At 53.2% G+C, this 21,497-nt stretch overlaps 1 protein-coding gene across 1 annotated transcript in view; it reads right to left on the minus strand.

The window, feature by feature from the left end:
• The window catches only part of LOC129813326 (transcriptional coactivator YAP1-like), a 142,701-nt gene extending 121,708 nt beyond the window's left edge, over window positions 1–20,993 (minus strand). Inside the window, exons 1-2 of the mRNA XM_055865686.1 lie at window positions 20,289–20,993; window positions 2,929–3,158 (exon numbers count right to left, since the gene is read on the minus strand). Coding sequence (XP_055721661.1) covers window positions 2,929–3,158; window positions 20,289–20,489 — 431 coding nt within the window. The 5' untranslated portion in view covers window positions 20,490–20,993. The remainder of the gene's footprint in view (window positions 1–2,928; window positions 3,159–20,288) is intronic.
• Between the last annotated feature and the right edge of the window lie 504 nt (window positions 20,994–21,497).

Here is a 21,497-nt window from a genome sequence, read left to right on the forward strand (position 1 = left end):
TCTATGTATAGAGGGCAGCAGACTCTAAGGTGCAGGGTGGAGTAACATTATTAAAGTGTGATTCCATGTCTATGTATAGAGGGCAGCAGCCTCTAAGGTGCAGGGTGGAGTAACATTATTAAAGTGGCCAGTGATTCCATGTCTATGTATAGAGGGCAGCAGACTCTAAGGTGCAGGGTGGAGTAACATTATTAAAGTGTGATTCCATGTCTATGTATAGAGGGCAGCAGCCTCTAAGGTGGAGGGTGGAGTAACATTATTAAAGTGACCAGTGATTCCATGTCTATGTATAGAGGGCAGCAGTCTCTAAGGTACAGGGTGGAGTAACATTATTAAAGTGACCAGTGATTCCATGTCTATGTATAGAGGGCAGCAGCCTCTAAGGTGCAGGGTGGAGTAACATTATTAAAGTGGCCAGTGATTCCATGTCTATGTATAGAGGGCAGCAGCCTCTAAGGTGCAGGGTGGAGTAACAGTATTAAAGTGTGATTCCATGTCTATGTATAGAGGGCAGCAGCCTCTAAGGTGGAGGGTGGAGTAACATTATTAAAGTGACCAGTGATTCCATGTCTATGTATAGAGGGCAGCAGCCTCTAAGGTGCAGGGTGGAGTAACATTATTAAAGTGGCCAGTGATTCCATGTCTATGTATAGAGGGCAGCAGACTCTAAGGTGCAGGGTGGAGTAACATTATTAAAGTGTGATTCCATGTCTATGTATAGAGGGCAGCAGCCTCTAAGGTGCAGGGTGGAGTAACATTATTAAAGTGGCCAGTGATTCCATGTCTATGTATAGAGGGCAGCAGACTCTAAGGTGCAGGGTGGAGTAACATTATTAAAGTGTGATTCCATGTCTATGTATAGAGGGCAGCAGCCTCTAAGGTGGAGGGTGGAGTAACATTATTAAAGTGTGATTCCATGTCTATGTATAGAGGGCAGCAGCCTCTAAGGTGGAGGGTTGAGTAACATTATTAAAGTGTGATTCCATGTCTATGTATAGAGGGCAGCAGACTCTAAGGTGGAGGGTGGAGTAACATTATTAAAGTGTGATTCCATGTCTATGTATAGAGGGCAGCAGCCTCTAAGGTGCAGGGTGGAGTAACATTATTAAAGTGACTAGTGATTCCATGTCTATGTATAGAGGGCAGCAGCCTCTAAGGTGGAGGGTGGAGTAACATTATTAAAGTGTGATTCCATGTCTATGTATATGGGGCAGCAGCCTCTAAGGTGGAGGGTGGAGTAACATTATTAAAGTGACCAGTGATTCCATGTCTATGTATAGAGGGCAGCAGCCTCTAAGGTGCAGGGTGGAGTAACATTATTAAAGTGACCAGTGATTCCATGTCTATGTATAGAGGGCAGCAGCCTCTAAGGTGCAGGGTGGAGTAACATTATTAAAGTGACCAGTGATTCCATGTCTATGTATAGAGGGCAGCAGCCTCTAAGGTGCAGGGTGGAGTAACATTATTAAAGTGTGATTCCATGTCTATGTATAGAGGGTAGCAGCCTCTAAGGTGGAGGGTTGAGTAACATTATTAAAGTGTGATTCCATGTCTATGTATAGAGGGTAGCAGCCTCTAAGGTGGAGGGTTGAGTAACATTATTAAAGTGTGATTCCATGTCTATGTATAGAGGGCAGCAGCCTCTAAGGTGGAGGGTGGAGTAACATTATTAAAGTGTGATTCCATGTCTATGTATAGAGGGCAGCAGCCTCTAAGGTGGAGGGTGGAGTAACATTATTAAAGTGACCAGTGATTCCATGTCTATGTATAGAGGGCAGCAGCCTCTAAGGTGGAGGGTGGAGTAACATTATTAAAGTGTGATTCCATGTCTATGTATAGAGGGCAGCAGTCTCTAAGGTGGAGGGTGGAGTAACATTATTAAAGTGTGATTCCATGTCTATGTATAGAGGGCAGCAGCCTCTAAGGTGCAGGGTGGAGTAACATTATTAAAGTGTGATTCCATGTCTATGTATAGAGGGCAGCAGACTCTAAGGTGCAGGGTGGAGTAACATTATTAAAGTGTGATTCCATGTCTATGTATAGAGGGCAGCAGCCTCTAAGGTGCAGGGTGGAGTAACATTATTAAAGTGACTAGTGATTCCATGTCTATGTATAGAGGGCAGCAGCCTCTAAGGTGGAGGGTGGAGTAACATTATTAAAGTGTGATTCCATGTCTATGTATAGAGCACAGCAGCCTCTAAGGTGGAGGGTTGAGTAACATTATTAAAGTGACCAGTGATTCCATGTCTATGTATAGAGGGCAGCAGCCTCTAAGGTGGAGGGTGGAGTAACATTATTAAAGTGTGATTCCATGTCTATGTATAGAGGGCAGCAGACTCTAAGGTGCAGGGTGGAGTAACATTATTAAAGTGACCAGTGATTCCATGTCTATGTATAGAGGGCAGCAGCCTCTAAGGTGCAGGGTGGAGTAACATTATTAAAGTGTGATTCCATGTCTATGTATAGAGGGCAGCAGCCTCTAAGGTGCAGGGTGGAGTAACATTATTAAAGTGACCAGTGATTCCATGTCTATGTATAGAGGGCAGCAGTCTCTAAGGTGGAGGGTGGAGTAACATTATTAAAGTGACCAGTGATTCCATGTCTATGTATAGAGGGCAGCAGCCTCTAAGGTGCAGGGTGGAGTAACATTATTAAAGTGACCAGTGATTCCATGTCTATGTATAGAGGGCAGCAGCCTCTAAGGTGCAGGGTTGAGTAACATTATTAAAGTGTGATTCCATGTCTATGTATAGAGGGCAGCAGCCTCTAAGGTGCAGGGTGGAGTAACATTATTAAAGTGACCAGTGATTCCATGTCTATGTATAGAGGGCAGCAGCCTCTAAGGTGGAGGGTGGAGTAACATAACATAACAGCCCGACAGGATGCAACCTACATAGTGGGATATTAAAGTATTGTTTTTAAACTTACTTGAGGAAGTATCTCTGTCCAGAGGGGGTCTGAGCCACCTCCCAGCCCGGGGGCAGGGCCATGTCATCTGGGATCTCATAGGACGACTGTCGGAGGTTCGATGGAGGGGCGCCCGCGGGGACCATGCCCAACAGGGGTGACACTGCCCCTAGCTGTAGAGAGGCCGGAGACGAGTGGGCACGCACGTGGTGGGGGGCGAGGGCACCAGCCGTACCTGCGTCTGTGCTGGCCTGGGTGGAGGTAGGGAGGAGAGGAGATGGGGGGGGGTGAGGAGGGGAAGAGAGGAGGGGGAGAGGGGAGAGAGCCGGGGGAGAGAGGAGAGGGAGAGAGGACGATTAGAGAGGAGAGAGGAGAAAAGAGGAGGAGAAGGACAGAGGAGAAGAGAGAGGAGGGGAGAGAGGAGAAGAGGAGGGAGGAGGGGGAAAGAGGAGGAGAGAAAGAAGGGGAGAGAGAAGGGGGAGAGAGAAGGGGAGAGAGGAGGAGAGAAAGAGGAGGCGAGAGGAGGAGGTAGAGAGGAGGAGAGCGGAGGAGAGAGGAGGGGGATAGAGGAGGAGGGAAGGGAGAGAGGAGAGAGGAGGAAGGGGAGAGAGGAGGAGAGAGGAGGAAGAGAGAGGAGGAGGAGAGAGGAGGGGGAGAGAGGAGGGGGAGAGAGGAGGAGGGAAGGGAGAGAGGAGAGAGGAGGAAGGGGAGAGAGGAGGAGAGAGGAGGAAGAGAGAGGAGGAGGAGAGAGGAGATGAGAAGGAGAGGGGTAGAGAGGAGGAGGGGGAGAGGAGGAGAGAGGAGGAGAGAAAGAGGAGGCGAGAGAGGAGGAGGGAAGGGAGAGAGGAGGAAGGGGAGAGAGGAGGAGAGGAGGAAGGGGAGAGATGAGGAGAGAGGAGGAGATGAGAAGGAGAGGGGTAGAGAGGAGGGGGGGAGAGAGGAGGAGAGAGGAGGAGAGAAAGAGGAGGCGAGGGGTAGAAAGGAGTCAGGGAAGTGATTTAAGTCACCCTTCCATTGAGTAATGAGCAGTTGCCCACCAGATTACAGTATGGAAGGTGTTTAATGAGAAACCTCAGTAGAAGTTGTTCAATCATGTTCGTCACTACCAGTGTTGGTAAAGCTCCTCTGAATACAGTTACTTCACACTGGGAGAAGTTACTATACATATGTAACAGTATAACTTTACAACGTCCCCTCGCCCCGACCTCGGGCGCGAACCAGGGACCCTCTGCACACATCAACAACAGTCACCCACGAAGCGTCGTTACCCATCGCTCCACGAAAGCCGCGGCCCTTTCAGAGCAAGGGGAACCACTACTTCTAGGTTTCAGAGCAAGTGACGTAACTGATTGAAACGCTAGTAGCGCGTACCCGCTAACTAGCTAGCCATTTCACATCCGTTACACATATACTTTAATATTGTCTTGTTACACACAGTGTGTAATGAAAATGTGTTTCCTGCATATCCCTACTCCCCCTGAGACACCCGCAGGGAGTGGGGTCACGGCCAGGGTCACCATATCCCTACTCCCCCTGAGACACCCGCAGGGAGTGGGGTCACGGCCAGGGTCACCATATCCCAACTCCCCCTGAGACACCCGCAGGGAGTGGGGTCACGGCCAGGGTCACCGTATCCCAACTCCCCCTGAGACATCTACAGGGAGTGGGGTCACGGCCAGGGTCACCGTATCCCAACTCCCCCTGAGACATCTACAGGGAGTGGGGTCACGGCCAGGGTCACCATATCCCTACTCCCCCTGAGACATCTACAGGGAGTGGGGTCACGGCCAGGGTCACCATATCCCAACTCCCCCTGAGACATCCACAGGGAGTGGGGTCACGGCCAGGGTCACCGTATCCCTACTCTCCCTGAGACATCTACAGGGAGTGGGGTCACGGCCAGGGTCACCGTATCCCTACTCCCCCTGAGACATCTACAGGGAGTGGGGTCACGGCCAGGGTCAACGTATCCCTACTCCCCCTGAGACATCTACAGGGAGTGGGGTCACGGCCAGGGTCACCGTATCCCTACTCCCCCTGAGACATCCACAGGGAGTGGGGTCACGGCCAGGGTCACCGTATCCCTACTCCCCCTGAGACATCTACAGGGAGTGGGGTCAGGGTCACCGTATCCCTACGCCCCCTGAGACATCTACAGGGAGTGGGGTCACGGCCAGGGTCACCGTATCCCTACTCCCCCTGAGACATCCACAGGGAGTGGGGTCACGGCCAGGGTCACCATATCCCTACTCCCCCTGAGACATCTACAGGGAGTGGGGTCACGGCCAGGGTCATGGCCAAACTACTTTGTGAAAAATTATCAGATCAAAAAATTGCAAGAAGAGATAACATTTGGGCTTATATTTTAACAGAATGTATAATTATAATTGTATTAATAATGTAGCCTATTAAACACAACACGCATGTTTCAAGTGAGAATTAGGCTCCACCTACCTCCACTACTTTATAAAGGAAATGACTGCCTACTGAATTAGGCTCCACCTACCTCCACTACTTTATAAAGGAAATGACTGCCTACTGAATTAGGCTCCACCTACCTCCACTACTTTATAAAGGAAATGACTGCCTACTGAATTAGGCTCCACCTACCTCCACTACTTTATAAAGGAAATGACTGCCTACTGAATTAGGCTCCACCTACCTCCACTACTTTATAAAGGAAATGACTGCCTACTGAATTAGGCTCCACCTACCTCCACTACTTTATAAAGGAAATGACTGCCTACTGAATTAGGCTCCACCTACCTCCACTACTTTATAAAGGAAATGACTGCCTACTGAATTAGGCTCCACCTACCTCCACTACTTTATAAAGGAAATGACTGCCTACTGAATTAGGCTCCACCTACCTCCACTACTTTATAAAGGAAATGACTGCCTACTGAATTAGGCTCCACCTACCTCCACTACTTTATAAAGGAAATGACTGCCTTCTGAATTAGGCTCCACCTACCTCCACTACTTTATAAAGGAAATGACTGCCTACTGAATTAGGCTCCACCTACCTCCACTACTTTATAAAGGAAATGACTGCCTACTGAATTAGGCTCCACCTACCTCCACTACTTTATAAAGGAAATGACTGCCTTCTGAATTAGGCTCCACCTACCTCCACTACTTTATAAAGGAAATGACTGCCTACTGAATTAGGCTCCACCTACCTCCACTACTTTATAAAGGAAATGACTGCCTACTGAATTAGGCCGGTCTGATGACAGAAAATAAAGGAAATGACTGCCTACTGAATTAGGCAGGTCTGATGACAGAAAATAAAGGAAATGACTGCCTACTGAATTAGGCAGGTCTGATGACAGAAAATAAAGGAAATGACTGCCTACTGAATTAGGCAGGTCTGATGACAGAAAATAAAGGAAATGACTGCCTACTGAATTAGGCAGGTCTGATGACAGAAAATAAAGGAAATGACTGCCTACTTCACCCATATTTTATAATATTTTTGGAGACAAAAAGTGGTTTGTAGTTCCAGTAGTTAGCTCCACCACTCCATGGCAAAACACAGTTATTAACTAGTGGAAACACTGCCTAGATTTACATTTAGTTCAACTACCACCAAGCTACTGCGAAATCTAGTTTCATTTATAGTTCAACTACCACCAAGCTACTGCGAAATCTAGTTTCATTTATAGTTCAACTACATGCAGGTCACTACTCACTTCAAAGTCATTATTTTAATGAATTATAGCCATGTTTTCTAAAGAGTAAAGAGTTGAATAAAGAGGTAGTTGTTCCATGCAATAAGAAGAAACATTTTAGGTCATGGGCTTGAATAAACATGAATAAGAAGTAGGAGCCGTTTCATGTTGCTCCTCATAAAGGCAGAGGAGGAGAGGGCTGCTACAGCGTCATGGTGCTCCTCATAAAGGCAGAGGAGGAGAGGGCTGCTGCTACAGCGTCATGGTGCTCCTCATAAAGGCAGAGGAGGAGAGGGGGGCTGCTACAGCGTCATGGTGCTCCTCATAAAGGCAGAGGAGGAGAGGGCTGCTGCTACAGAGTCATGGTGCTCCTCATAAAGGCAGAGGAGGAGAGGGGGGCTGCTACAGCGTCATGGTGCTCCTCATAAAGGCAGAGGAGGAGAGGGGGGCTGCTACAGCGTCATGGTGCTCCTCATAAAGGCAGAGGAGGAGAGTGGGGCTGCTACAGCATCATGGTGCTCCTCATAAAGGCAGAGGAGGAGAGTGGGGCTGCTACAGCGTCATGGTGCTCCTCATAAAGGCAGAGGAGGAGAGGGCTGCTGCTACACAGTCATGGTGCTCCTCATAAAGGCAGAGGAGGAGAGGGCTGCTGCTACAGCGTCATGGTGCTCCTCATAAAGGCAGAGGAGGAGAGGGGGGCTGCTACAGCGTCATGGTGCTCCTCATAAAGGCAGAGGAGGAGAGGGGGGCTGCTACAGCGTCATGGTGCTCCTCATAAAGGCAGAGGAGGAGAGGGGGGCTTCTACAGCCTCATGGTGCTCCTCATAAAGACAGAGGAGGAGAGGAGGGCTGCTACAGCGTCATGGTGCTCCTCATAAAGACAGAGGAGGAGAGGGGGGCTTCTACAGCGTCATGGTGCTCCTCATAAAGGCAGAGGAGGAGAGGGCTGCTACAGCGTCATGGTGCTCCTCATAAAGGCAGAGGAGGAGAGGGGGGCTGCTACAGCGTCATGGTGCTCCTCATAAAGGCAGAGGAGGAGAGGGCTGCTGCTACAGAGTCATGGTGCTCCTCATAAAGGCAGAGGAGGAGAGGGCTGCTGCTACAGAGTCATGGTGCTCCTCATAAAGGCAGAGGAGGAGAGGGGGGCTGCTACAGCGTCATGGTGGTCCTCATAAAGGCAGAGGAGGAGAGGGGGGCTGCTACAGCGTCATGGTGCTCCTCATAAAGGCAGAGGAGGAGAGGGCTGCTGCTACAGCGTCATGGTGCTCCTCATAAAGGCAGAGGAGGAGAGGGGGGCTGCTACAGCGTCATGGTGCTCCTCATAAAGGCAGAGGAGGAGAGGGGGGCTGCTACAGCATCATGGTGCTCCTCATAAAGGCAGAGGAGGAGAGGGGGGCTGCTACAGCGTCATGGTGCTCCTCATAAAGGCAGAGGAGGAGAGGGGGGCTGCTACAGCGTCATGGTGCTCCTCATAAAGGCAGAGGAGGAGAGGGGGGCTGCTACAGCGTCATGGTGCTCCTCATAAAGGCAGAGGAGGAGAGGGGGGCTGCTACAGCGTCATGGTGCTCCTCATAAAGGCAGAGGAGGAGAGGGCTGCTACAGCGTCATGGTGCTCCTCATAAAGGCAGAGGAGGAGAGGGGGGCTGCTACAGCGTCATGGTGCTCCTCATAAAGGCAGAGGAGGAGAGGGCTGCTGCTACAGAGTCATGGTGCTCCTCATAAAGGCAGAGGAGGAGAGGGGGGCTGCTACAGCGTCATGATGCTCCTCATAAAGGCAGAGGAGGAGAGGGGGGCTTCTACAGCGTCATGGTGCTCCTCATAAAGGCAGAGGAGGAGAGGGGGGCTGCTACAGCGTCATGGTGCTCCTCATAAAGGCAGAGGAGGAGAGGAGGGCTGCTACAGCGTCATGGTGCTCCTCATAAAGGCAGAGGAGGAGAGGGGGGCTTCTACAGCGTCATGGTGCTCCTCATAAAGGCAGAGGAGGAGAGGGGGGCTGCTACAGCGTCATGGTGCTCCTCATAAAGGCAGAGGAGGAGAGGGCTGCTGCTACAGCGTCATGGTGCTCCTCATAAAGGCAGAGGAGGAGAGGGGGGCTGCTACAGCGTCATGGTGCTCCTCATAAAGGCAGAGGAGGAGAGGGCTGCTGCTACAGCGTCATGGTGCTCCTCATAAAGGCAGAGGAGGAGAGGGCTGCTGCTACAGCGTCACGGTGCTCCTCATAAAGGCAGAGGAGGAGAGGGGGGCTGCTACAGCGTCACGGTGCTCCTCATAAAGGCAGAGGAGGAGAGGGGGGCTGCTACAGCGTCACGGTGCTCCTCATAAAGGCAGAGGAGGAGAGGGGGGCTGCTACAGCGTCATGGTGCTCCTCATAAAGGCAGAGGAGGAGAGGGGGGCTGCTACAGCGTCATGGTGCTCCTCATAAAGGCAGAGGAGGAGAGGGCTGCTGCTACAGCGTCATGGTGCTCCTCATAAAGGCAGAGGAGGAGAGGGGGGCTGCTACAGCGCCATGGTGCTCCTCATAAAGGCAGAGGAGGAGAGGGCTGCTGCTACAGCGTCATGGTGCTCCTCATAAAGGCAGAGGAGGAGGGAGGGCTGCTACAGCGTCATGGTGCTCCTCATAAAGGCAGAGGAGGAGAGGGCTGCTACAGCGTCATGGTGCTCCTCATAAAGGCAGAGGAGGAGAGGGGGGCTGCTACAGCATCATGGTGCTCCTCATAAAGGCAGAGGAGGAGAGGGGGGCTGCTACAGCGTCATGGTGCTCCTCATAAAGGCAGAGGAGGAGAGGGCTGCTGCTACAGCGTCATGGTGCTCCTCATAAAGACAGAGGAGGAGAGGAGGGCTGCTACAGCGTCATGGTGCTCCTCATAAAGGCAGAGGAGGAGAGGGGGGCTGCTACAGCGTCATGGTGCTCCTCATAAAGGCAGAGGAGGAGAGGGCTGCTGCTACAGCGTCATGGTGCTCCTCATAAAGGCAGAGGAGGAGAGGGGGGCTTCTACAGCGTCATGGTGCTCCTCATAAAGGCAGAGGAGGAGAGGGCTGCTACAGCGTCATGGTGCTCCTCATAAAGGCAGAGGAGGAGAGGGCTGCTACAGCGTCATGGTGCTCCTCATAAAGGCAGAGGAGGAGAGGGGGGCTGCTACAGCGTCATGGTGCTCCTCATAAAGGCAGAGGAGGAGAGGGCTGCTGCTACAGCGTCATGGTGCTCCTCATAAAGGCAGAGGAGGAGAGGGCTGCTACAGCGTCATGGTGCTCCTCATAAAGGCAGAGGAGGAGAGGGGGGCTGCTACAGCGTCATGGTGCTCCTCATAAAGGCAGAGGAGGAGAGGGCTGCTGCTACAGCGTCATGGTGCTCCTCATAAAGGCAGAGGAGGAGAGGGCTGCTACAGCGTCATGGTGCTCCTCATAAAGGCAGAGGAGGAGAGGGGGGCTGCTACAGCATCATGGTGCTCCTCATAAAGGCAGAGGAGGAGAGGGGGGCTGCTACAGCGTCATGGTGCTCCTCATAAAGGCAGAGGAGGAGAGGGGGGCTTCTACAGCGTCATGGTGCTCCTCATAAAGGCAGAGGAGGAGAGGGCTGCTACAGCGTCATGGTGCTCCTCATAAAGGCAGAGGAGGAGAGGGGGGCTGCTACAGCGTCATGGTGCTCCTCATAAAGGCAGAGGAGGAGAGGGCTGCTACAGCGTCATGGTGCTCCTCATAAAGGCAGAGGAGGAGAGGGCTGCTACAGCGTCATGGTGCTCAACATAAAGACAGAGGAGGAGAGGGGGGCTGCTATAGTGTCATGGTGCTCCTCATAAAGGCAGAGGAGGAGAGGGGGGCTTCTACAGCGTCATGGTGCTCCTCATAAAGGCAGAGGAGAAGAGGGTTGCTGCTACAGCATCATGGTGCTCCTCATAAAGGCAGAGGAGGAGAGGGGGGCTGCTACAGCGTCATGGTGCTCCTCATAAAGGCAGAGGAGGAGAGGGGGGCTTCTACAGCGTCATGGTGCTCCTCATAAAGGCAGAGGAGGAGAGGGGGACTGCTACAGCGTCATGGTGCTCCTCATAAAGGCAGAGGAGGAGAGGGGGGCTTCTACAGCGTCATGGTGCTCCTCATAAAGGCAGAGGAGGAGAGGCTTGCTGCTACAGCGTCATGGTGCTCCTCATAAAGGCAGAGGAGGAGAGGGGGGCTGCTACAGCGTCATGGTGCTCCTCATAAAGGCAGAGGAGGAGAGGGCTGCTGCTACAGCGTCATGGTGCTCCTCATAAAGGCAGAGGAGGAGAGGGGGGCTGCTACAGCGTCATGGTGCTCCTCATAAAGGCAGAGGGGGAGAGGGGGGCTGCTACAGCGTCATGGTGCTCCTCATAAAGTCAGAGGAGGAGAGGGCTGCTACAGCGTCATGGTGCTCCTCATAAAGGCAGAGGAGGAGAGGGCTGCTGCTACAGCGTCATGGTGCTCCTCATAAAGGCAGAGGAGGAGAGGGCTGCTGCTACAGCGTCATGGTGCTCCTCATAAAGGCAGAGGAGGAGAGGGCTGCTACAGCGTCATGGTGCTCCTCATAAAGGCAGAGGAGGAGAGGGGGGCTGCTACAGCGTCATGGTGCTCCTCATAAAGGCAGAGGAGAAGAGGGCTGCTGCTACAGCGTCATGGTGCTCCTCATAAAGGCAGAGGAGGAGAGGGCTGCTGCTACAGCGTCATGGTGCTCCTCATAAAGGCAGAGGAGGAGAGGGCTGCTGCTACAGCGTCATGGTGCTCCTCATAAAGGCAGAGGAGGAGAGGGGGGCTGCTACAGCGTCATAGTGCTCCTCATAAAGGCAGAGGAGGAGAGGGGGGCTGCTACAGCGTCATGGTGCTCCTCATAAAGGCAGAGGAGGAGAGGGGGGCTGCTACAGCGTCATGGTGCTCCTCATTAAGGCAGAGGAGGAGATGGCTGCTGCTACAGCGTCATGGTGCTCCTCATAAAGGCAGAGGAGGAGAGGGCTGCTGCTACAGCGTCATGGTGCTCCTCATAAAGGCAGAGGAGGAGAGGGGGGCTGCTACAGCGTCATGGTGCTCCTCATAAAGGCAGAGGAGGAGAGGGCTGCTGCTACAGCGTCATGGTGCTCCTCATAAAGTCAGATGAGGAGAGGGGGGCTGCTACAGCGTCATGGTGCTCCTCATAAAGGCAGAGAAGGAGAGGGCTGCTGCTACAGCGTCACGGTGCTCCTCATAAAGGCAGAGGAGGAGAGGGGGGCTGCTACAGCGTCATGGTGCTCCTCATAAAGGCAGAGGAGGAGATGGGGGCTGCTACAGCGTCGTGGTGCTCCTCATAAAGGCAGAGGAGGAGATGGGGGCTGCTACAGCGTCATGGTGCTCCTCATAAAGGCAGAGGAGGAGAGGGGGGCTGCTACAGCGTCATGGTGCTCCTCATAAAGGCAGAGGAGGAGAGGGGGGCTGCTACAGCGTCATGGTGCTCCTCATAAAGTCAGAGGAGGAGAGGGCTGCTGCTACAGCGTCATGGTGCTCCTCAAAGTCAGATGAGGAGAGGGGGGCTGCTACAGCGTCATGGTGCTCCTCATAAAGGCAGAGGAGGAGAGGGCTGCTACAGCGTCATGGTGCTCCTCATAAAGGCAGAGGAGGAGAGGGGGGCTGCTACAGCGTCATGGTGCTCCTCATAAAGGCAGAGTAGGAGAGGGCTGCTGCTACAGCGTCATGGTGCTCCTCATAAAGTCAGATGAGGAGAGGGGGGCTGCTACAGCGTCATGGTGCTCCTCATAAAGTCAGAGGAGGAGAGGGCTGCTACAGCGTCATGGTGCTCCTCATAAAGGCAGAGGAGGAGAGGGGGACTGCTACAGCGTCATGGTGCTCCTCATAAAGGCAGAGGAGGAGAGGGGGGCTGCTACAGCGTCATGGTGCTCCTCATAAAGTCAGAGGAGGAGAGGGGGGCTGCTACAGCGTCATGGTGCTCCTCATAAAGTCAGAGGAGGAGAGGGCTGCTGCTACAGCGTCATGGTGCTCAACATAAAGACAGAGGAGGAGAGGGGGGCTGCTATAGTGTCATGGTGCTCCTCATAAAGGCAGAGGAGGAGAGGGGGGCTTCTACAGCGTCATGGTGCTCCTCATAAAGGCAGAGGAGAAGAGGGTTGCTGCTACAGCATCATGGTGCTCCTCATAAAGGCAGAGGAGGAGAGGGGGGCTGCTACAGCGTCATGGTGCTCCTCATAAAGGCAGAGGAGGAGAGGGGGGCTTCTACAGCGTCATGGTGCTCCTCATAAAGGCAGAGGAGGAGAGGGGGGCTGCTACAGCGTCATGGTGCTCCTCATAAAGGCAGAGGAGGAGAGGGGGGCTTCTACAGCGTCATGGTGCTCCTCATAAAGGCAGAGGAGGAGAGGCTTGCTGCTACAGCGTCATGGTGCTCCTCATAAAGGCAGAGGAGGAGAGGGGGGCTGCTACAGCGTCATGGTGCTCCTCATAAAGGCAGAGGAGGAGAGGGCTGCTGCTACAGCGTCATGGTGCTCCTCATAAAGGCAGAGGAGGAGAGGGGGGCTGCTACAGCGTCATGGTGCTCCTCATAAAGGCAGAGGAGGAGAGGGCTGCTGCTACAGCGTCATGGTGCTCCTCATAAAGGCAGAGGAGGAGAGGGCTGCTACAGCGTCATGGTGCTCCTCATAAAGGCAGAGGAGGAGAGGGGGGCTGCTACAGCGTCATGGTGCTCCTCATAAAGGCAGAGGAGAAGAGGGCTGCTGCTACAGCGTCATGGTGCTCCTCATAAAGGCAGAGGAGGAGAGGGCTGCTGCTACAGCGTCATGGTGCTCCTCATAAAGGCAGAGGAGGAGAGGGCTGCTGCTACAGCGTCATGGTGCTCCTCATAAAGGCAGAGGAGGAGAGGGGGGCTGCTACAGCGTCATAGTGCTCCTCATAAAGGCAGAGGAGGAGAGGGGGGCTGCTACAGCGTCATGGTGCTCCTCATAAAGGCAGAGGAGGAGAGGGGGGCTGCTACAGCGTCATGGTGCTCCTCATAAAGGCAGAGGAGGAGAGTGGGGCTGCTACAGCGTCATGGTGCTCCTCATTAAGGCAGAGGAGGAGATGGCTGCTGCTACAGCGTCATGGTGCTCCTCATAAAGGCAGAGGAGGAGAGGGCTGCTGCTACAGCGTCATGGTGCTCCTCATAAAGTCAGATGAGGAGAGGGGGGCTGCTACAGCGTCATGGTGCTCCTCATTAAGGCAGAGGAGGAGATGGCTGCTGCTACAGCGTCATGGTGCTCCTCATAAAGGCAGAGGAGGAGAGGGCTGCTGCTACAGCGTCATGGTGCTCCTCATAAAGTCAGATGAGGAGAGGGGGGCTGCTACAGCGTCATGGTGCTCCTCATAAAGGCAGAGAAGGAGAGGGCTGCTGCTACAGCGTCACGGTGCTCCTCATAAAGGCAGAGGAGGAGAGGGGGGCTGCTACAGCGTCATGGTGCTCCTCATAAAGGCAGAGGAGGAGATGGGGGCTGCTACAGCGTCGTGGTGCTCCTCATAAAGGCAGAGGAGGAGATGGGGGCTGCTACAGCGTCATGGTGCTCCTCATAAAGGCAGAGGAGGAGAGGGGGGCTGCTACAGCGTCATGGTGCTCCTCATAAAGGCAGAGGAGGAGAGGGGGGCTGCTACAGCGTCATGGTGCTCCTCATAAAGTCAGAGGAGGAGAGGGCTGCTGCTACAGCGTCATGGTGCTCCTCAAAGTCAGATGAGGAGAGGGGGGCTGCTACAGCGTCATGGTGCTCCTCATAAAGGCAGAGGAGGAGAGGGCTGCTACAGCGTCATGGTGCTCCTCATAAAGGCAGAGGAGGAGAGGGGGGCTGCTACAGCGTCATGGTGCTCCTCATAAAGGCAGAGTAGGAGAGGGCTGCTGCTACAGCGTCATGGTGCTCCTCATAAAGTCAGATGAGGAGAGGGGGGCTGCTACAGCGTCATGGTGCTCCTCATAAAGTCAGAGGAGGAGAGGGCTGCTACAGCGTCATGGTGCTCCTCATAAAGGCAGAGGAGGAGAGGGGGACTGCTACAGCGTCATGGTGCTCCTCATAAAGGCAGAGGAGGAGAGGGGGGCTGCTACAGCGTCATGGTGCTCCTCATAAAGTCAGAGGAGGAGAGGGGGGCTGCTACAGCGTCATGGTGCTCCTCATAAAGTCAGAGGAGGAGAGGGCTGCTGCTACAGCGTCATGGTGCTCCTCATAAAGTCAGAGGAGGAGAGGGGGGCTGCTACAGCGTCATGGTGCTCCTCATAAAGGCAGAGGAGGAGAGGGGGGCTGCTACAGCGTCATGGTGCTCCTCATAAAGGCAGAGGAGGAGAGGGCTGCTGCTACAGCGTCATGGTGCTCCTCATAAAGGTAGAGGAGGAGAGGGCTGCTGCTACAGCATCAGGGTGCTACTCATAAAGGCAGAGGAGGAGAGGGCTGCTGCTACAGCGTCATGGTGCTCCTCATAAAGGCAGAGGAGGAGAGGGCTGCTGCTACAGCGTCATGGTGCTCCTCATAAAGGCAGAGGAGGAGAGGGCTGCTGCTACAGCGTCATGGTGCTCCTCATAAAGGCAGAGGAGGAGAGGGCTGCTGCTACAGCGTCAGGGTGCTCCTCATAAAGGCAGAGGAGGAGAGGGGGGCTGCTACAGCGTCATGGTGCTCCTCATAAAGGCAGAGGAGGAGAGGGCTGCTGCTACAGCGTCAGGGTGCTCCTCATAAAGGCAGAGGAGGAGAGGGGGGCTGCTACAGCGTCATGGTGCTCCTCATAAAGGCAGAGGAGGAGAGGGCTGCTGCTACAGCGTCATGGTGCTCCTCATAAAGGCAGAGGAGGAGAGGGGGGCTGCTACAGCGTCATGGTGCTCCTCATAAAGGCAGAGGAGGAGAGGGGGGCTGCTACAGCGTCATGGTGCTCCTCATAAAGGCAGAGGAGGAGAGGGCTGCTGCTACAGCGTCATGGTGCTCCTCATAAAGGCAGAGGAGGAGAGGGCTGCTGCTACAGCGTCATGGTGCTCCTCATAAAGGCAGAGGGGGAGAGGGCTGCTGCTACAGCGTCATGGTGCTCCTCATAAAGGCAGAGGAGGAGAGGGCTGCTGCTACAGCGTCATGGTGCTCCTCATAAAGGCAGAGGAGGAGAGGGGGGCTGCTACAGCGTCATGGTGCTCCTCATAAAGGCAGAGGAGGAGAGGAGGGCTGCTACAGCGTCATGGTGCTCCTCATAAAGGCAGAGGAGGAGAGGGGGGCTTCTACAGTGTCATGGTGCTCCTCATAAAGGCAGAGGAGGAGAGGGGGGCTGCTACAGCGTCATGGTGCTCCTCATAAAGGCAGAGGAGGAGAGGGCTGCTGCTACAGCGTCATGGTGCTCCTCATAAAGGCAGAGGAGGAGAGGGCTGCTGCTACAGCGTCAGGGTGCTACTCATAAAGGCAGAGGAGGAGAGGGCTGCTGCTACAGCGTCATGGTGCTCCTCATAAAGGCAGAGGAGGAGAGGGCTGCTGCTACAGCGTCATGGTGCTCCTCATAAAGGCAGAGGAGGAGAGGGCTGCTGCTACAATGTCAGGGTGCTCCTCATAAAGGCAGAGGAGGAGAGGGGGGCTGCTACAGCGTCATGGTGCTCCTCATAAAGGCAGAGGAGGAGAGGGCTGCTGCTACAGCGTCAGGGTGCTCCTCATAAAGGCAGAGGAGGAGAGGGGGGCTGCTACAGCGTCATGGTGCTCCTCATAAAGGCAGAGGAGGAGAGGGCTGCTGCTACAGCGTCATGGTGCTCCTCATAAAGGCAGAGGAGGAGAGGGGGGCTGCTACAGCGTCATGGTGCTCCTCATAAAGGCAGAGGAGGAGAGGGGGGCTGCTACAGCGTCATGGTGCTCCTCATAAAGGCAGAGGAGGAGAGGGCTGCTGCTACAGCGTCATGGTGCTCCTCATAAAGGCAGAGGAGGAGAGGGCTGCTGCTACAGCGTCATGGTGCTCCTCATAAAGGCAGAGGGGGAGAGGGCTGCTGCTACAGCGTCATGGTGCTCCTCATAAAGGCAGAGGAGGAGAGGCTTGCTGCTACAGCGTCATGGTGCTCCTCATAAAGGCAGAGGAGGAGAGGGGGGCTGCTACAGCGTCATGGTGCTCCTCATAAAGGCAGAGGAGGAGAGGAGGGCTGCTACAGCGTCATGGTGCTCCTCATAAAGGCAGAGGAGGAGAGGGGGGCTGCTACAGCATCATGGTGCTCCTCATAAAGACAGAGGAGGAGAGGGGGGCTGCTACAGCGTCATGGTGCTCCTCATAAAGGCAGAGGAGGAGAGGGGGGCTGCTACAGCGTCAGGGTGCTCCTCATAAAGGCAGAGGAGGAGAGGGCTGCTGCTACAGCGTCATGGTGCTCCTCATAAAGGCAGAGGGGGAGAGGGCTGCTGCTACAGCGTCATGGTGCTCCTCATAAAGGCAGAGGAGGAGAGGGCTGCTGCTACAGCGTCATGGTGCTCCTCATAAAGGCAGAGGGGGAGAGGGCTGCTGCTACAGCGTCATGGTGCTCCTCATAAAGGCAGAGGAGGAGAGGGCTGCTGCTACAGCGTCATGGTGCTCCTCATAAAGGCAGAGGAGGAGAGGGGGGCTGCTACAGCGTCATGGTGCTCCTCATAAAGGCAGAGGAGGAGAGGGGGGCTGCTACAGCGTCATGGTGCTCCTCATAAAGGCAGAGGAGGAGAGGAGGGCTGCTACAGCGTCATGGTGCTCCTCATAAAGGCAGAGGAGGAGAGGGGGGCTGCTACAGCGTCATGGTGCTCCTCATAAAGGCAGAGGAGGAGAGGGCTGCTGCTACAGCGTCAGGGTGCTCCTCATAAAGGCAGAGGAGGAGAGGGGGGCTGCTACAGCGTCATGGTGCTCCTCATAAAGGCAGAGGAGGAGAGGGCTGCTGCTACAGCGTCATGGTGCTCCTCATAAAGGCAGAGGGGGAGAGTGGGGCTGCTACAGCGTCATGGTGCTCCTCATAAAGGCAGAGGAGGAGAGGGCTGCTGCTACAGCGTCATGGTGCTCCTCATAAAGGCAGAGGAGGAGAGGGCTGCTGCTACAGCGTCATGGTGCTCCTCATAAAGGCAGAGGAGGAGAGGGGGGCTGCTACAGCGTCATGGTGCTCCTCATAAAGGCAGAGGAGGAGAGGGCTGCTGCTACAGCGTCATGGTGCTCCTCATAAAGGCAGAGGAGGAGAGGGGGGCTGCTACAGCGTCATGGTGCTCCTCATAAAGGCAGAGGAGGAGATGGGGGCTGCTACAGCGTCATGGTGCTCCTCATAAAGGCAGAGGAGGAGAGGGCTGCTGCTACAGCGTCATGGTGCTCCTCATAAAGGCAGAGGAGGAGAGGGGGGCTGCTACAGCGTCATGGTGCTCCTCATAAAGGCAGAGGAGGAGAGGGCTGCTGCTACAGCGTCATGGTGCTCCTCATAAAGGCAGAGGAGGAGAGGGCTGCTGCTACAGCGTCATGGTGCTCCTCATAAAGGCAGAGGAGGAGAGGGCTGCTGCTACAGCGTCATGGTGCTCCTCATAAAGGCAGAGGAGGAGAGGGCTGCTGCTACAATGTCAGGGTGCTCCTCATAAAGGCAGAGGAGGAGAGGGGGGCTGCTACAGCGTCATGGTGCTCCTCATAAAGGCAGAGGAGGAGAGGGCTGCTGCTACAGCGTCAGGGTGCTCCTCATAAAGGCAGAGGAGGAGAGGGGGGCTGCTACAGCGTCATGGTGCTCCTCATAAAGGCAGAGGAGGAGAGGGCTGCTGCTACAGCGTCATGGTGCTCCTCATAAAGGCAGAGGAGGAGAGAGGGGCTGCTACAGCGTCATGGTGCTCCTCATAAAGGCAGAGGAGGAGAGGGCTGCTGCTACAGCGTCATGGTGCTCCTCATTAAGGCAGAGGAGGAGAGGGGGGCTGCTACAGCGTCATGGTGCTCCTCATAAAGGCAGAGGAGGAGAGGAGGGCTGCTACAGCGTCATGGTGCTCCTCATAAAGGCAGAGGAGGAGAGGGGGGCTGCTACAGCATCATGGTGCTCCTCATAAAGACAGAGGAGGAGAGGGGGGCTGCTACAGCGTCTTGGTGCTCCTCATAAAGGCAGAGGGAGAGGGCTGCTGCTACAGCGTCATGGTGCTCCTCATAAAGGCAGAGGAGGAGAGGGCTGCTACAGCGTCATGGTGCTCCTCATAAAGGCAGAGGAGGAGAGGGCTGCTGCTACAGCGTCATGGTGCTCCTCATAAAGGCAGAGGAGGAGAGGGCTGCTGCTACAGCGTCATGGTGCTCCTCATAAAGGCAGAGGAGGAGAGGGGGGCTGCTACAGCGTCATGGTGCTCCTCATAAAGGCAGAGGAGGAGAGGGGGGCTGCTACAGCGTCATGGTGCTCCTCATAAAGGCAGAGGAGGAGAGGAGGGCTGCTACAGCGTCATGGTGCTCCTCATAAAGGCAGAGGAGGAGAGGGGGGCTGCTACAGCGTCATGGTGCTCCTCATAAAGGCAGAGGAGGAGAGGGGGGCTGCTACAGCGTCATGGTGCTCCTCATAAAGGCAGAGGAGGAGAGGGGGGCTGCTACAGCGTCATGGTGCTCCTCATAAAGGCAGAGGAGGAGAGGGCTGCTGCTACAATGTCAGGGTGCTCCTCATAAAGGCAGAGGAGGAGAGGGGGGCTGCTACAGCGTCATGGTGCTCCTCATAAAGGCAGAGGAGGAGAGGGCTGCTGCTACAGCGTCAGGGTGCTCCTCATAAAGGCAGAGGAGGAGAGGGGGGCTGCTACAGCGTCATGGTGCTCCTCATAAAGGCAGAGGAGGAGAGGGCTGCTGCTACAGCGTCATGGTGCTCCTCATAAAGGCAGAGGAGGAGAGGGGGGCTGCTACAGCGTCATGGTGCTCCTCATAAAGGCAGAGGAGGAGAGGGCTGCTGCTACAGCGTCATGGTGCTCCTCATAAAGGCAGAGGAGGAGAGGGGAGCTTCTACAGCGAATCAGGGAGAACAACTGTCCCGACAGTCGACAAGTCTGAATGTGCTCTTTTAGCTCAACTCTTTACCAAAGATCACAAACTAAAAAGAAGAAATTGTCAATAGGATTGAGTGAGTCAAAAACCAGCATATGATTTCGTAACCGTATTACTAGATAATATGCTACATTGTTTCACAAACCGCGCTGGTAGCATCCACTTCTACACAAACTTACCTGTTCCTATCAGAGTAAAAAAAAAAGCCTACAGTCCATTTTCTGATCACAGGCATTTTGTTAAAATTTTACAAACATCAAAAGTTACACCTTTAATCAATCTTAAAACGAATCATGTATGTTAATAGTGGTACTGTATATTAATAAGCTTATTTAGGCAACGCAAACAAACACTGATTTATTATAAAATAACCCATATGCAAATACAACTTTATGCAAATACAACTTGTGTACTGACTTCAAGTAACTCTTTTAAAAAAGTAATGTAATTCATGCATAACAGCACGCAGTACTATAGTAATAACATGTTAAACGTTAATCAACAACTCCCTCAAAGGTTACCGAGCTCAGTTGTTGATTGGTCTGTATTTAGGAAACAGAAGATAACTTCTCAATGAATTGAATTAGTTAAAGACATGCTCCTGAACTTTGGCGACTATTAAATATGTTTTAAACCTCCCGCTTTTGTCTAGAGTTTTGGGACACTCCCGACTAGTAACATGTGTGTGTGTGATTAAAACAAAAGGTTTTCCTAGTAAAGCGTCGGGGGCCTAGTAGGTGGGTTGTGTGTGAGGGTGGTCTCTCTACGTCTTACTTGTCTGGAGTGGGACTTTGGCTCTGGCGGTTTGAAGAAGGAATCGGGGAGCTTTCTCATCCTCATGGGGACGGAGGGGGGGACGCTGGTATTTTTCGGGTTCATTACAGCGTTGAAAAGGGCCTCCAGATCCGTCTCCGAGTCTCCCCGGACGTGGACTATCTGGTGACCGGCTGGAGGGTTGTGCTGGCTGGGATCCATGCTTATTCCAACAACAATACAACTATTTGCCCGAGAAAAAATGGCTATAAAAGATTCAAAGAGACAAAATCAATGCAACGTTTCCTTTACAACGAAACTGGAAACCTCAAATCATCGAACCTCCAAAAGAAAAATTCTTCCAAAAGTAAATTCGATGAAGTTGTTAAATTATTGTGAATGTATTTTCTGCCAACAATATGGCTAAAGGCTAACTATGGTAACCTCCGAAAACTCGTCTTTCTGCTGTTTCGGAAAGACACACTAGCTAATATAACAACGCGCATTTCTACCCAACTGTATCTGTAACTTTTCCAAAAAGAAACACAAAGAAAACAGCTAAAAATGTATCTCGAGCAAAACTCAAATAACTGCACAGATTAACTTTCGAGAGTTGACCGATTTTTCCATGAAACACGAGTGACAGCGCGCATTGCAAATCGTTGCCTCCTTTCTCACTGTTGTAAAGTTGAAGCTTGGTTCGCCACTCCGAGCAGGACATCCGAGTCGGACTCATGTGATCTGAACCTCGGAATGGGCAGGGCTTGGGATCATTCACTGGGACAGACACCACATCCCCTTTCTCTTTTCTCCAATGCAACGTTTCATCAACTATTCTTACTACTGTTAGACAGATCTTAGACTGATCCGCCGTGTTTCTGTGTCGGGAAACTCTGTTTTATTGTTATAGCAATTGAAATGCCATTGTATTGTCATGCCTTCCTTAGTAAATGATTAATAAACTATAGTAAACTATAGTCTTAGTAAATAATATCAATTCAAGGGGCTTTATTGGCATGGGAAACATGTGTTAACATTGCCAAAGCAAGTGAAATAGATAATATACAAAAGTGAAACAAACAATACAAATGAACAGTAAACATTACACATACAGAAGTTTCAAAACAATAAAGACATTACAAATGTCATATTATATATATATGCAGTGTTGTAACAATGTACAAATGGTTAAAGCACACAAGTTAAAATAAATAAACATAAATATGGGTT

Source organism: Salvelinus fontinalis, chromosome 16, assembly GCF_029448725.1.
Source record: "Salvelinus fontinalis isolate EN_2023a chromosome 16, ASM2944872v1, whole genome shotgun sequence".
In the NCBI taxonomy this organism is placed as follows: domain Eukaryota; kingdom Metazoa; phylum Chordata; class Actinopteri; order Salmoniformes; family Salmonidae; genus Salvelinus; species Salvelinus fontinalis.